Genomic DNA, 15,489 nt, shown 5'->3' with positions numbered 1-15,489 from the left:
TACTCTGTTGTGTCCCATTTTCTTACACTAGAAGTGTAAAACGCAGGGGCAGACTACAAAAACACAAGCTGAATGTCAGTCGCCTAGTCTAGCCAAAGAGAGATAAGCAGCAAACACAGGCTGGTTGGTGAAGTTTATGTAGGATCAAGCCTGAAAACAGCAGTCACAGACAGCAGGTAGCACCAGAACCAAGAGGAACAAGCTATAATAACATGTTAGAAAAGTGAGGGCAACCTGCAGCAAAGAGACACTACAGCAGTGGACTACAAACTGCTTTTTAAAAAAATTGAGTCTTACACACCTGGGGTACCAACAGGCACAAAATCCTGAACTCTGTTAAGCTAATGAACCTCAACAGCACCATTCCAAAAGGTACAGCAAGACTTATGCAGTTCTAGAGATACATTGCAGTCTTCACATGCTCTTCTAAGTCCTCACCCATCTCCCAACTGGCCTTCTTATCATTATGCTCAATTGAGTACTAGAGTGGAATAATGTAAGAATCAAAAGCTGCACTACCTTTGCAAGACCCCAATCACAACCTCCAGCATCCCTTACTGTTGTGAAACCTCGAAGGAGCATTTTCTTTAAAGCTGTTGTTGCTCTTGCAATTACCAAAGATGGAGGAAGTTCTGCAAGTTCATGCAAATTGGCTGCAGCTGCTGTGACATGCACATGGGCATCACACAGGCCTGGGAGTACATAACGTCCACCAACATCAATAACCTGCAAAGAAGTCCATAATCTGGTCAATAGTATTCCTAAACAACATTTAATCAGAAAGTACAGAATAGGGGATAACACCACAAATATCCAGAAAAATTTTTATGAACCCAGTAATATTATTTTTGGAGCACACACTAGGATTGATGCAGAGCCGTTACCTGCAACTTCAGAATTATGGCTTGTCCAGCAACCAAAACTAAAGGACTGTGTTAACACAAAATTATCATGTATTAGATCTGAATGTAGACCCACTAAAACAGTCCAAACATATTTCTTTCATTAGCATTTAATTTTGCCAATAGGACAAATGCCCAAAACTCCCCTATGGAACGACACGTTGTGGACATCCACCGTCATCCCTCATTCTAAGATTGTGCAAACACTCCACTTCCTTCATCATGATCTTGGAAGCCACCTGCCAGACTTCAAAGATACATGTAGAAAGCTGCACGCTAGGTCCACTGCAACAACATATTGATAAGCCTAAAATGCCCCACCACCACCCCCTCTGACAATGAAGCATCATGAGGGATGCTAGCACACTACCGCTAGAGGGCAGAAGAGGAGGCCTAAATGGCCTTCACCCTCACAGAAAAGCAGAGTCCTTCATAGCCTCGGACGTTGCCTCTGTCAAGGGGCTCGTGTCAGGAGGACGTGTATTTTAATGCTTAGCTTTGGCATTATTAAGTTGTGCACATGTGAGGTACATATATAAATGCAAGTCAGTTGGGTGATTGAGACCTTAGTAACCCCGATGGTCAGTGGATAACATTGGCAAAAGTTGTACAAAGTTATGCAAAGCATGTCAATTTGGGTGTAGGCCATTAATTGGGCCATTAAATGTCCAATGGTAACATCAGAGGGACTAGGCATTAATTAATAAATTAATGCTAAGTCAAAGGTTAATTAATGTTGGGACATTAAATGTCCCATGGCGGTTAGCACATTAAATGTGGATGGCACCAGCCAGTTCTTGGGCGCGGTCAAAAGAATATTTAATTAACTTTCAGAAATTAAATGCTGAAAATTAATTAATTAAAGCTGGAAATTATATTTGGAAAGCTACCAAGTGGCAAAACAGGCAGTCACTTGTCAAACTTTCCAACACAAGGCTGGGAGAGGACTGTAGGGGCTGGCTGAGGGTTATTCCAGCCAATTAGACTGTTGTAGAGTCTAGGAGAGAGAGAATAGAGGCTGTCCAAGCAGGCACCAGCAGTCAAGGAGAATTTGCAGCCAGCCAGGAGAATTCCCACAGCAGGCAACTAATCCCAGAGGCTGATCACAACCTGGCCACTTCTCACAGGGGCTGATGACAGCATCAAAGGCTCCTGGACCTGTAGGGGACAGCTTCTGGGCTGTCTTCATCAATTATTGTGGCCCACATGCAAGAGGTTGAAGACCCAATCTGAGCCTGGATTGTTGTACAACCAAGAGGAAATTGTGCCTAAACAACATTGGTCATTTTATGACAGCAATTGTATTGAAGATTTTAGGAGATGATCTTGTTATCTGAGTGTACTTCAACCTTAAAGCAATACAAGATAAAGATATACCCAAGGTTGTCTCCATACATAGTATGGACTGAGCGTACGGTACGGTATGGTGCATATTCGTATGATCTAGTACGAAAAAATAGCCACTTTTTGTTCAATCTCCTTCAAGCCTACAACTTTCTTTTTTCTTTTTCCTTTCTTTTTTTTGTTCTTCTTTCTTTCTTGTTTCACTCTCCGCCAAGCCTCTCTCTCTCTCTCTCTCAAGCATATACTTCTCTTATTTGTATGATCATTCACATATGATATATCCACTCCCATCTATGTAGTTGTAAGTCGTAGGTAGCAATAGTGCATGTTGCACATGCAGCATCAGATTTTGGCATGTTACCCTCAAGTATTCATCTCATATACTCTAATAGCATTGCTATTTAGACTTGAAACATCTATTCTATTATCTTTAGTCCAAAATAATCAAGTTTTTTTTAATACTAATATCATAATGTACCTTATAAAATCTTAAGGTACCATTTAGTACTATATTTTATCATATTGTACCGTATCATACCTTTCATACTTGACAACTATGGATATACCACAAGGGGTGCCAATTGTTGAGGCCAATTGGGTGTTGGTTGTCCAAGATTAAGTGGTAAAGTGTGCATTTCCACTTTTGTATATTTTATGCTTGATGTTAAGTTGGGCTGATCGCCATCCAAGAAGGAGGGCTGGTTTCATGGTTCTATTGCTAGGACACCATCAACTCCCTTGAGTAGGTGAGCCCAAGGCACTTCTATGCAAGTTAGTGAAGTTGCATATTGCTGAAATTGTGATCAACTGACCAACAAGGGAATATAATGACCAGTCTAAGGCTTGTTTGAGAACACTAGCTAACATCTTTGATCAGTTGGCCAAGGATCCTTAGTTTACCATATTGTTGAATGCTCCAACAAAGGACCACAAGGGCAAAAAGAAGATGTATTGCCCTAAAGCATTTGGACCACAAGGAGCCTTCAAAGAAGAGCCACTACAACTGCAAATGTACCTAAAGTTGATGAGCAACATAAGGAACTAGTGCCACTAGGGAAAATCATGCAAATGCAAGGCCATCTTGAAAGAGACAATCCAATGAACTTTGCATAGCAAGGCATGTATACAAATGTGGGGCACCCTAGATACTTTGGGGGTGGCAAAATATTCCAAGATATGGTTGGCCAAGGACCACCTATGAAATGTATAGCACAACTCCTTATGGTAGACAACAATTAATACATCGAATGCAAAACCCAATGTATCAAGGTTGTGAAGAAATGCTCTAAACGTAAAAAACATAACCAATCATATGACAAAGCACAAACTGATAAACAAAGAACACAGTTAGGGTTGCAGTAACTCAAAGATAGTGAACACAATGAATAATTCAATGAATGAATACTGAATATGCAATGCCCCTATAGCAAACACACTATGCAATATATACTGAACCTCGAACTCTCGTATCTTTGGGATCAAGGCAAAGATTATGAGCTCGAGAATGTGTCGTACTCCGAATGGATCCCAAGATGCAACAAGGCAACCTCCATGTGCCGAACACCAACAAACGCAACCAAGGAGGTTTGAATCTGATGCAAACAAAAGTGCGAGAGAGAGAAAGACTAAAAACGCAGGTACCTAAGAAAAAAGAAAACAAGGTGACAACTATTGGATGCAAATGCAGCAAATAGAGGAGAGAGAGAATCAAGGCAGAGCCACAAACAAATAACGCAGCCTGGGGAGAAGAAAGAATGTCACGGCGGTAGCTCCAGAGTATAAACACAACCTCCAAAAGAGTGTGTGCAATTGGGCAACAAGTAAAAACAATAGATTGCCTGTAAATAGCAATTGCTAGCAATAGAAGAACCTCCAGATGCAGTCGCTAACAATGGATGAAGGAGATGGAGGCTGAAATCGATGTTGGATGGTAGTATATGGCTATGGGAAGCTCTAACCGCGATGTCCTCCGTGAATGGGGTGTGGGCAACAAAGATGATTGAGGAAGAGTAGTGCGCTGCATGCCTATTTATAGAAAATTTAGGAAACCCAAATTAGGGTTTTTTCTGTGAGACAGAGTAACTCTCTATGATCGCATTTTTTTAAAAAATAAGATGGTTTCTTCATTAATTAAGCATATTTTGGGGCTGTTTAAGCTAGACTAATGCATTTTTAGCAATATGGCTAGTCAAATGCAAAACCACATGTATGGGAGCATTAACACGACGCCTCGGGCACAAAGCGGCATGTATGGAAATCCATTTGCACCTTATGGCATGTATGGGGCTCAAGAAATGCATGTAGGTCATGGACATGCTTCATATGGTACTGGTTATAATACAAATACACCAAATGTACCCTTTTTGAAACTGCCAATTTATGATAATTTGTCTTCCGAAAGGGCAAGCAAAGGACTATGATGAAGGTGTTAAAAGGGGTTAAATTTGAATCCTTTAGTGGTGCACAAGATAGACTAAAGCTTTGGATTTTATTCAACAATTTGATGCAACCTATTTAGGAGACAATTTCCAAAGGTAGCCACTTTCTTGAAGGGAAATGCATTGCAGTGGTGGTCCACACTTTTAATGCAAGGAAGAGCACCATAGTTACTTGGAATAGGAAACGGGGAACGGGAATGGGAACGGGAATGGGAATCCCTCGAACGGGGGGAACGTCCAAGGTCAGGGAACGGGAACGAGGGGAACGGCAGATGTTCTAAGTGCCCCAAATATGCCCTGCATGACCCAAATTGACCCAAAGAATGTCCCTCTAATTGCCCCAATACCCCTCAATGCTTGAAATTGACCCAAATGTCCCAAAATTTTCGATTATCCCCATAACTCCAAATTGCCTTGAATTGCCCCAATTATCCCAATTTCCCTTGAAATTAGACAATATAAATGGATGAATACCTTGGAATTGAGGATAGGCTGAAATTTGATTGTGATTTGCAAGAGTTGATAATGCATCAAATTTGGACTTTACATGGACTCCTAATTAGCTTGTGGATTGTCTTGACACTTTGAATCTTCAACCTGAGAGAGAGAGAGAGAGAGAGAGAGAGAGAGATTAGTATGTGCACATTAGGCAATGGAAGTGGGTGAATATGTGGTAGAAGGAGTGACCCAAGAAAAAAGAAAAAACGGGGAAAATCGTCAATTTTCGGTCAATAAGCCTGGAACGGCCGTTCCAAACAGGGAATGGCAGGGAGCGGTAGGGAACGGCCTTGGGAACGGCAGGGAACGTTCCCTGGCCGTTTCACCTCCTTGGAGGGTTTGGAATGCATTAGGCTGTTCCTACAAGCCGGAACGGCCGTTTCCCTATTTCTATGAAGAGAACCATCAACATGGGTGCGATTTAAGCAAATGTGTGCTTCAAGTTGGTTGATAAGCACTTTTGAAGTGGACATATTAATAGCATGGTTGGAGCAGTATAATAAGAAGTTTTGGGATGCACTGATGCTGCCTGTTACTTCTTATCAAGCTATCCCCCTTCATGAGCAAGTGGAGAAGTCTTGTTGCGGGCTGCCTAAAGGGATCAAAGATTTTTGCATAAAGAGTATAGTGATCAGCATGTCACAACTTATAGAGATGGCAAGTGCCAACCAATGCTTTGCTACATGGTGAGGATTCCTTTACTGCATGGTGAGGATTTGGGCTTCCAAAATGATGATGAAAAGTCATATAAAAAGTCTTCCAAAGCTCAGCAAAGGAGCAGATCAGAAAATAGGGCTGAAAAGAAGCAAAAATAGCAAGGAAAGACTTGGAGATCCGTGGCACAACGCAAAGAATCGATGGCTGCAAACAAATGATTTGTTTGTGAACAAGCATGGCACATGGTAAAGGACTGCCCAAATAGATAGCAAGCGGAAAGTAAGGCAGATACCAAGGGGAAAAAATGGAAAATCTCAGCAGGGGCTCTGTCACAAGGACGTGTATTTTTAACACCAATACTAAGTCCAAGACAAATTAATATTGGAACATTAAATGTCCCATGGGGGTTAGCACATTTAATTGTGTAGGGGCACTAGCCAAGCCTTGGGTAAGATCAAAAGAATAATCAATTCATTTTCAGATATTAGATTCTGAAAATTAAATAATTAAAGTTGAAAGTTATATTTGGAATGCCGCCAGGTGGCAAAACAGGCTGCCACTAGTCAAACTTTCCCATGTAAGGCTGGGAGAGGGCTGTAAGTGTTGGCTAAGGGTCATCCAACCAGTTCGACTATTGCGGAGGATGGAGAGAGAGAACAGAGACTAACCAAGTAGGTGCTAGAAGACAAGGAGCATTGGCAACCAGTCAAAAGGGTTCCCATAGTAGGCGCTGATCATGACCTACCAACTACTCACAGGGGCTAGCAAACGTATCACAAGCTCCTAGACTTGCAAGTGACAACATCTATGCTGTCCAAAATCAGGGCAGCAGCAAATTCAAGCACATTTTGGCAACAGCAAAACAATCAAAATTCTCTCTCTACATTTTCCTTTCTCATCTTTTGACATCCCTCGGCCATTCTCAGCAATTTCTAGCTTGGGGTGAAGAGCAATTGCAGGAATTGCTGCTGAAACCCTAATTTGCAGCAGATATTAGGGTTTGCATGGCCATCTCAGAATCCATGCCCAATTACTAAAGACCCAACACTTGTGTTGCAGCTTGAGACAAAGAGACTTGCAGCTGAACCGAGGGGTAGCCCATTCATCAATTATTGTGGCCCATACACAAGAGGTTGAAGAACTAACTGAGCCTAGATTGTTGTATAACCAAGGGGCAAATTGTGCCTAAGCAATGCTAGTCATTTTATGATGGCAATTGTATTGAAGATTGAAGGAAAGCAGGTGTCGGCTATCATAGATTAAGTGGTAAAGTATGCATTTCTAGTTTTGCATAAATTTTGCTTCTTGTAATTTCATTTAAAGCAAGTCAACCACCACCCTTACCGGGAAAGAAAGCAGGTTTCAGCTAGAGTCAATATCTGAATTTGAAAACAATGATGATGATGACTTATCGGAAGAGTCCTTACCCTTCTTGTTCTTCTTCTCCTCCTCCTCCTTCCACTATGCCATTAGTTCCTTGCATTCCTTTCAAAGATGCCCTTTCATGCCACAATGATGCCACTGTGCCTTCTTCTTCTTCTACTTGTCACCCCTCTCTTAAGCTACAAAATCATCTTGCTTGCCACCATATCGAGATGATAGTCGCCCTTATGAACACCAAAAAGCCTTATGCTCAAGCAACGTGGAGACCATATGATCAAAGCAAACAGGTGTTGTCAATGTCTGGGCCTGTAAGACATTGGCCACATCATCAAACTCAAAAGGAAGCTTGTACAAAACCATCTCCAAAGATGTGCTTCTAGAAGGGTGGATTGCATTGTCAGACCTGATTCTGTATACAGGTCATCGAAAGAATGAATAAAGGAATCATATCAATCACCTTGAGCCTAGTAGTTTGAAGTTCACCATAGAGGTTCAGCTCGTATGGTCAACGGAGCCTCATACATAAGCTGTAACTTCTCCCACACTTTTGAAGACATCCTACAATAAGTAACTGCTAGAAAAAGCTCTTTAGAGATGCATCGGCGAAGAGCAGAGTAGAAACAAAATTATCTATCTCCCAAGTACCACTTTCTCATAATTATTACAGCAATTAACAAATAAACATAAACTAAAATGCACACTTTACCATAACATTCTTGGACATTGAGCACCTTGTTAGTCCCAAAATTGGCACCTCTGCAAAATTTCTTTAACTTATATTGCTATTCGATGGAATACAAACCAAGATATCTTTATCTCCTCCGCTGATCCGAAAGCCCCTTGCTATCATAAGTGATCACGATGCCAATCAAGCAAATTACCACTTGATCTTCACCTAGGACTTGTACAAACTAAACCACAAACTTGCCAAACGGTGTCCCAAATCAAACGATATGGGCTAGCATCTCAAATCCCTAATGATTCCTTGAATTTCAACTGTCAGTTGATTTCAATATACAATGCCTCTATCTACTAGCATGGGTCCCAAGGTGGTTGTTAAACCCTAATTTCTTAGGGATTTGATGCCAAAGGGGTCATGTTTTTTTGTTTCCATCGAAGGAAGTGGTCTCACCCTTGTTTTGGCTTGCCTTCGCATCTTGCAAGATCTTGCCACTATTGATTTTCTCTCCCGAAGAAGAGGCAACCAACCCTTGCCCCTCTAAATGGATATGTGTCACCAGGTGGTGATACTTTTTACAGTTGCTTTTCTTATTTACTTATATAAATATTTTATTTTTCTTTTCTTTTGTTGTTGTTACTTCTTACCCCCAGAGTTCTCTTGGAATAAGCCGAGATCTTTGCATGGCCAAAAGAGGCAGCCATTGGGACAAATTGGACTAATGGTTTGTCTGAGCCTTAGGACCGGTTCCATATTGAATGGGCACTGAAGAATAGAATGCCAACGGCTTGGGACTGTGTGCTTAGCCACTGGAGATGGTGCAGGACAATGAGCTTGGCTAAGACAGAAGATGCACACGTGGAAATGCTCACGGAATAAAAGTCACCGTAGCTAAGCCACGTTACACTTTTTGATGTGGTCACAATGATAATAGTTGCTCAGAACAACTTGAGGAATACACGGGTCACCATCCCTAAAATTTAGGGAGTCACTATTTTTGGACCCCAAAATCTGTTCGCATCATTATCTTCGTTTTTGCACGAGGATTAATTCTTTGGTCTATGTTGAGGTCAAATTTTGCACCGATCATAGAGAATTTTAGACCAGAAGGTTTAAACGGGAAAATTGTTACATGTATGCCATGTGGCACAAATTCCCAAAAGAGAGAGAGAGAGAGAGAGCATTAGAAAAAAAAAGGTAATAGGCATAAGGGGCAGATGGAAGAATGAAGTTTTGAGGAGCTAAGGGCAGATTGCTGCAAGAAAATTGGGAGAGTACTTCTACGTCTCTAACTCAAGTACGGAGGTAGAGCTTGATCTCTCTGATCAATTCTCTCTCTATTCTCAGAGGAAATGCGTCGCATGATGGGCTAATTCTATCGAAGAAAATGCAGGACATGCTGGACAGTAAGAACAATGAATTCTGGACATGCTGGACAGTAAGAACAGTGAATTCACAGATTTGCAGATTGTAATTCTGCACATGAATCATTGAGTTTTGGTCACATGCTGAACAGTAAGAACAGTGAATTCTGTACATGCTGGACAGTAAAAATAGTGAATTCAAAGATCTGCAAACTGCAATTCTGCACAGGAATCATTGAGTTTTGGTCATAGAAAATGCACCTTTCCTTAAAGGGATGTTGGTGTGGACATGTTGTACTGTTATTATGCAGCTGGGATTTACTCAGAAGAGATGAAAACCACCTATTCACAAGTTATGTATTTTGGAACATTATCATTTCTGTAATTTTCCATCTTTTAATTGATAAAGAAATACCGAGAGGGACGCCGGTCTTCGGGGCCAATCTGGTATTGAGCGAGGGAATGAGGTCTCTGCTTATGTGTGTGTATGTGTGTAAAGACCATGTGTTAATTGAAGAAACTACCGCTTTATGTGAGTCATAGACCGGTTTCATGGTTCCATCCCCGGGATTTGAATTCTTTTTTGTAAGAATTTAAGCTCGGACAGTTTTGCGTGAAAAGGCCATACACACAGGTTTCACAGAGATTACAGGATTAGAGAGATAGCAGACATGGATAAAGGCAAAGGAAAACTCCCTCATGAATAAGAGAGTTCTTCTTTTGCTCGTAGACACCAAAGAGAGAGTATTGGTACACAGGTGTCAGCAACTTCTAGAACCGACATTGAACCACAGGATGAGAAGCAAGAACAGGAGGACTTGTTTATGGCACAACTCCTCAGTATGGTTGGCTCTTTCGAACAGCTTGTAAAGAATCCTCAAATGAAAAAAAAAATTAAGTCACATAATGAGGATTCTCAAGCTGAGTCATCACATCATACCATGAAACGCTTAAAAAGGCAAACTTCTAATGTGCATGAGAATGTGGAAAAGATACTAAACATGGAGACAGGTCCAGTCCAACAAGAAGCACGAGCACAAGACCAGGGAGTAAATGGTCAAGGCAGTAATGCACAAGTGGCACAGCAGACTATTCCTCCTCAGTTTGCTACCTATCCTGGTTACTTTGGTGGTGGGTCAGTTTTTCAAGCAATGGCTGGATTACCCACGGGTTATCAGGGATACTTGCCTAAAGGGCCACCAGGAATGATGCCTATTGAGGCAGTGAACCCACTTTATGCTAATATTGGTCTACATCCCGGTTATCAGACTCTGTGAAGTCCTTATTTTATGCATGGAGTACAAAATGCAGCCGCTGGTTTTTTTCAGCCTAGTGGACATATGGCAGCTAAGACAAGTGAAATGAATGCTGATAATGCACCTAAGGGACTTCCCTTTTTACAGCCACCTGTCTATGACAACCTAACACCAAAAAGTTCAAAGCCTAAAGACTATAAAGAGGGTGGTCAGGCAACAAAGTTTGAAACCTTCAGTGATATGCAAGATAAGCTGAAAGCTTTGACATTTATACAGCAGTTTGATGCGGCTTACACAGGAGGGAATTTTACTGAGACTTCTAAGGTGCGGAAGGCTGCAACATTTTTGAAAGGTAATGCTTTGCAGTGGTGGAACATATTGTTGATGCAAGGATACGCACCTGCCACTTGGGCCCATTTTAAACAGTTGTTTGCAGCCTCATGGTTAACTAACACGTTTGAAGTAGATGTCATGACTGCATGGCATAAATTGGACGCAGCAAATTGTACGGATTTAGAAGAGTATAATAAGAAATTTTGGGAAGCACTTTTGCCCGTGAGTTCTTACAAGACAGTGCCCCTATCAGAACAAATTGAAAAGTACTGCTGCGGCTTGCCCAAAGCCATCAAGGATTATTGTTCCAAGACTAGGGTTACAAATATGTTACAGTTAATTGAAAATGCTGGTGTGGCAAATGCATTGTTGAAAGGAAAAGCTGACAGCTTTAAAGGCACTGAAAAGAAGGATTCTAAGTTTAAGCAAGATCCTAGCAAGAAGAAGAAGCAATTTCCAAAAAAGACCAGCTTTACAAAGAAGTCTTTTTGGAAGAAAAGATTTCAACAGCCACCTCAGACTTCTTTTAAACACGGTAAAGGACAGAAAAGGCCACTTTTTGGCAAATCATTTGAAGAAAGAAAGGCTTTAATATGGCTGGTAAATGCTTTATATGTGAACAGAAAGGTCAAATTGCTTCTAAGTGCCCACAACAATCTTCTAAAGATGCGGAGGATAAAGATGCGCCAAGTAAAAAGAAGCCCAGTGTTGGCTTAGTGCCTAATATGGTAAGAGATCAATCAGCTGATGATGCTACAGAATTGTGTAGAGCTTGGGGAAAGCTCAAAGATTCCACAGTGCTTATTTTATTTGATCATGGAGCTCGTGCAAACTTTATCTCACCAACATTAGCAACTAAGCTGGGTATACGTCCCAAGGAAATGGGACCAGTTGGGCAGGCTAATTTGGCATGCACAAATAATACTGAACCTATCACCCCAATCTTGGCAAACTTTGTATGCATATTCAAAGCTATGTGGACACAGAGGAGTTCCATATTATGCCTTTAGAGGGCTGTGATGTTCTATTTGGGTATCCCATGGTGCCACAGGAAGCATGCTATCTTGGATACTTACAATAGAACGATTACTCTTGTACATAGGGGCAAGACTCATGTGTTAGATGTGAAGCTTAAAGGAGAGTCTGTCCCAATTGTTTCTGCTTCTGCAATTACTTCTGTAATGAAAAATCGTATTTCTGTATACTTGATTTTTGCAAAGCAAGTTAATGAAGATGACAGTAATGTGTCTGTACTAGATGAAAGTAGAAGGGCTTTCTTGGATAAATTCAGTGACTGTTTCTCAGATTCGTTACCACGAGAGTTATCCCTTGAGAGGCCTGAAGATCATACCATAGATCTTATTCCAGGGACTAGTCCGCCCAATAGGCCACCGTACAAGGTCAGTGCGGCGCAACAGAAAGAGATTATGACACAGGTTAATGAGCTTTTAAAAAAGGGTCCTAACTCTATCGCTTTTGGGCATCATATTGCTAGGCCTTGAGACATTCAGATCTCCTCTCGAGCTCTTTCTTCCATTTTAGCAACAAGAAGCAAGCCCTATCCATGTACTGCTGATCAACGATGGAGAAAGGCTGATTTTCCCCTCTTTCTTCTCTCATACTGTAAAGAAATCAGTTCTTATCATTGAATAATAGTAGTTCTCCGTTTTGTTCACTTGTGTTGTTAGTTCAAAAAAAGGACGGCTCTTGGCGAATGTGTATTGACTACAAAGCCTTGAATAAGAACACGATCAAGAATAGGTTTCCGATTCCAAGGATGGATGACATTCTTGATCGATTACAAAGAGCAAGAATGTTTAGCAAGATAGATTTGAAAAGTGGGTACCATCAAATCAAAATCAAGCCAAATGATATCCATAAGACTGCTTTTAGAACGACATTTGGTCTCTATGAATTTTTAATCATGCCGTTTGGATTGACCAATGCTCCTGCTATGTTTAACAGGATGATGGATAGAATTTTCCGCCCTTATTGAAGTTTCATTGGCACTTTCTTTGATGATATGATTATCTTTTCAAAGAATGAAGAGGAGCATAGAAAACACCTAGTTGCAGTCTTTAATGAGCTTAAGCGTAACAGATTGCTTATTAATGGTAAGAAGAGTGAATTATTTTTGAAAGAGATTCACTTCCTTGGGCACATAGTTTCTAAAGATGGTGTGAAGATGAATCCTGCAAAGATAGAAGCAATTGTCTCTTGGCCAGACTTGAAAACTGTTCATGATGTCCGCAGTTTTTTTGGCCTATGCTCTTACTACAGAAGATTTATAAGATACTTTACAGAGATTGCTTCTCCTTTACATGCGCTTGAAAAGAAGGATGTTAAATGGCAATCGACTGACAAAGAGAAATCAGCATTTAGATGTTTGAAGGGGAAAATGACTATAGATCCAGTACTTATTTTGCCAGATCTATCTAAGTCATTCGTAGTGCAGTGTGATGCATATGGAAATAGCATTGGTGTTGTATTAATGCAGAATGGCTGAGTTGTGGCATACGAGAGTAGAGTACTTACTATCATTGAAAGGACTTACCAAAATTTATGAGAAAGAATTATTGGTTGTGATCCATACACTCTCTAGTTGGAAGCACTATTTGCTTGGTAAATAATTTTGTAGTGCAAACGGATCATCAAACACTTAGATACTTTCTCACACATGCTAAATTGTCAGAGAAACACATGCATTGGGAAAATTTCCTATCTATGTTTCATTTCACAGTGCATGTGGAAGGCAAGAAGAATGTAGTTACAGATGCTTTATCTCACAAGCCACAGGTGTCAGCTGTTTCAATTCCTTATCACCATGATTGGATGATATGAAAGAGCAGTATGCTGATGACGAAGATTTCTCTAAAATCTATGAACAGTTGATCAATGGCCAACATCATGATCATTATGTGTTCAAAGAAGGCTTTATCATAATACATGGAAAACTATGCGTTACAAAGCAGTTAAAGGCCAAAAGTTTTATTGGAAAGTCATGCTCCACCGTATACAGGACATCATGGTATTGATGCTACAGTCAAAGCAGTAGAGACTTTCTTCTATTGGCCAGCCTTGAGATCTAATGTTGATGCATATGTCAGATCTTGCCTTGTATGCCAAAAGGTCAAATTTGATAGACAGAAGGCACCAGGGTTATTGCAACCACTGCCTATTCTAGAAAGGCCATGGGAAAGTATTGCCATGGATTTCATTTTTGATCTTCCAAGAACTTCTTCAAGGAATGATGGAATCTGGACTATCATTTGCAGATTCAACAAACAGGCACATTTCATTCCTATAAGAAAAAAGATTAAGTCAAAACACATGGTAATGATATTTATGCAAAATATCTTCAAGTACCATGGAATGCCACGGTCAATTGTGAGTGATACAGACCCAAGAATGACTAGCTTGTTTTGGAAAGCATTGTTTGAAAACATGGGCACTACGCTGAAATTTTCATCTTCTTTCCATCCACAAACTAATGGACAGTCTGAAGAAGCAAATTCGACTGTTTTAGATCTACTGAAGTGTTATATTTCAGATCATAAGACTTCTTGGGAACACTACTTGCCATTGGTTGAGTATGCATACAATAATACTGTGCACTCATCTACTGGCAAAGCACCTTTTGAGATTGTGGAAGGTGGAAAGAAATTGCCTCCCATTTTACAAACAAAAGATAACATCTTTGAAGCAGATCATTATGTAAAAGATTGGGAAGAAGCATATAAAAAGGTCAAGTATGCCCCAGAAAAGCCACAAGCTAAACAGAAAAGAGCCGTTGATAGTCATCGTCGAGAGCTTTTGTTCAAAAAGGATGATTGGGTCTTATTGTGTTTTGAAAAGGCACGTTTGAGAAAACAGAAGGGCAAGGAACATTTATTTCCAAAGCTGAGTATGCGTTACTATGGCCCTTTTCAAGTCTCAGAGAAGATCAATGACATAGCATATAGGCTGAAATTGCCAGAGAATTGGAAAATTCATAATGCATTCCATGTGAGCCTATTGAGGCCTTTTATTGGTGAAGTGCCGGAAGATATGGTTCAAGAGGAACAGCCTGAAGTAGAGGAATTAGATGAGATTCTAGTTCCTAAGCAAATCCTGGCACATAAGGATAGGAAAGTGAAAGGCAAAGTTATAAGAAGATTTTTTGTGAAGTTCAAGAACTATTCACCAATGGATACCAAATGGATCGAAGAGGCTGAATTGGCAGATTCGCCTCAGTTATTGCAACTTTACCAAGAAGCTTTCTTATTGGAATCTACAATGACTTAGAATGCTTTTTGAAGCAATGTACATTCTCTATTGTACACTTGAATACTGCATCTCATTGAATAATGCACAATGTATGGTTTACATTTAGCATTAACATGTGTATCATTGAATGAAATCTCAGTGCTTTGAAGTTATATTTATTACACTTTTGTTAAATGAATATGCATGTTGTGACACTAATAGTTCGCGCATACGTGCTATCGCCCTATATTGCATCCGGAAACATATATATTAGAAAGGCTCCAAGTAATCATAGTTGGATACAGGATGTAATCCTCCACCTATGTGAGACTTGAACTTGCAATGACACAAATGGTAGTGGGAAAACTCCTACCACTGCCCCGTGTCATA

At 40.5% G+C, this 15,489-nt stretch overlaps 2 protein-coding genes and 1 pseudogene across 3 annotated transcripts in view; 2 read left to right on the top strand and 1 right to left on the bottom strand.

The window, feature by feature from the left end:
• The window catches only part of LOC148032183 (uncharacterized protein YJL213W-like), a 63,816-nt gene that overhangs the window by 30,263 nt on the left and 18,064 nt on the right, over positions 1 to 15,489 (bottom strand). For both annotated transcript variants that reach the window (XM_087682812.1, XM_087682811.1), the window contains one exon: positions 520 to 726. In XM_087682812.1, the coding sequence (XP_087538938.1) occupies positions 520 to 726 (207 nt within the window). The remainder of the gene's footprint in view (positions 1 to 519; positions 727 to 15,489) is intronic.
• Positions 10,267 to 11,936, top strand: LOC148032185 (uncharacterized; annotated as a pseudogene).
• Positions 12,036 to 15,138, top strand: LOC148032184 (uncharacterized). The gene is made up of 3 exons (XM_087683842.1): positions 12,036 to 12,290; positions 12,896 to 13,267; positions 14,353 to 15,138. Exons 1-3 carry the CDS (start codon positions 12,036 to 12,038, stop codon positions 15,136 to 15,138), a joined length of 1,413 nt encoding a protein of 470 aa, XP_087539968.1.

Source organism: Lygodium microphyllum, chromosome 8 (genome assembly GCF_053477565.2).
Source record: "Lygodium microphyllum isolate KBCC chromosome 8, Lygodium_microphyllum_v1.1.10, whole genome shotgun sequence".
Lineage (NCBI taxonomy): Eukaryota > Viridiplantae > Streptophyta > Polypodiopsida > Schizaeales > Lygodiaceae > Lygodium > Lygodium microphyllum.
The sequence above is the reverse complement of the archived record's forward strand: the minus strand, read 5'-3'. Positions and strand labels throughout refer to the sequence as shown.

Excerpts from the sequence above, each read along its gene's own strand:
- LOC148032184 (XM_087683842.1), top strand. The coding sequence starts at position 12,036 with ATGAAAAATCGTATTTCTGTATACTTGATTTTTGCAAAGCAAGTTAAT. Across the intron at positions 12,291-12,895 it reads AGAAAGAGATTATGACACAG|AATGAAGAGGAGCATAGAAA; the intron begins GTTAATGAGCTT and ends ATCTTTTCAAAG. Across the intron at positions 13,268-14,352 it reads GGAAAATGACTATAGATCCA|TCTGAAGAAGCAAATTCGAC; the intron begins GTACTTATTTTG and ends ACTAATGGACAG.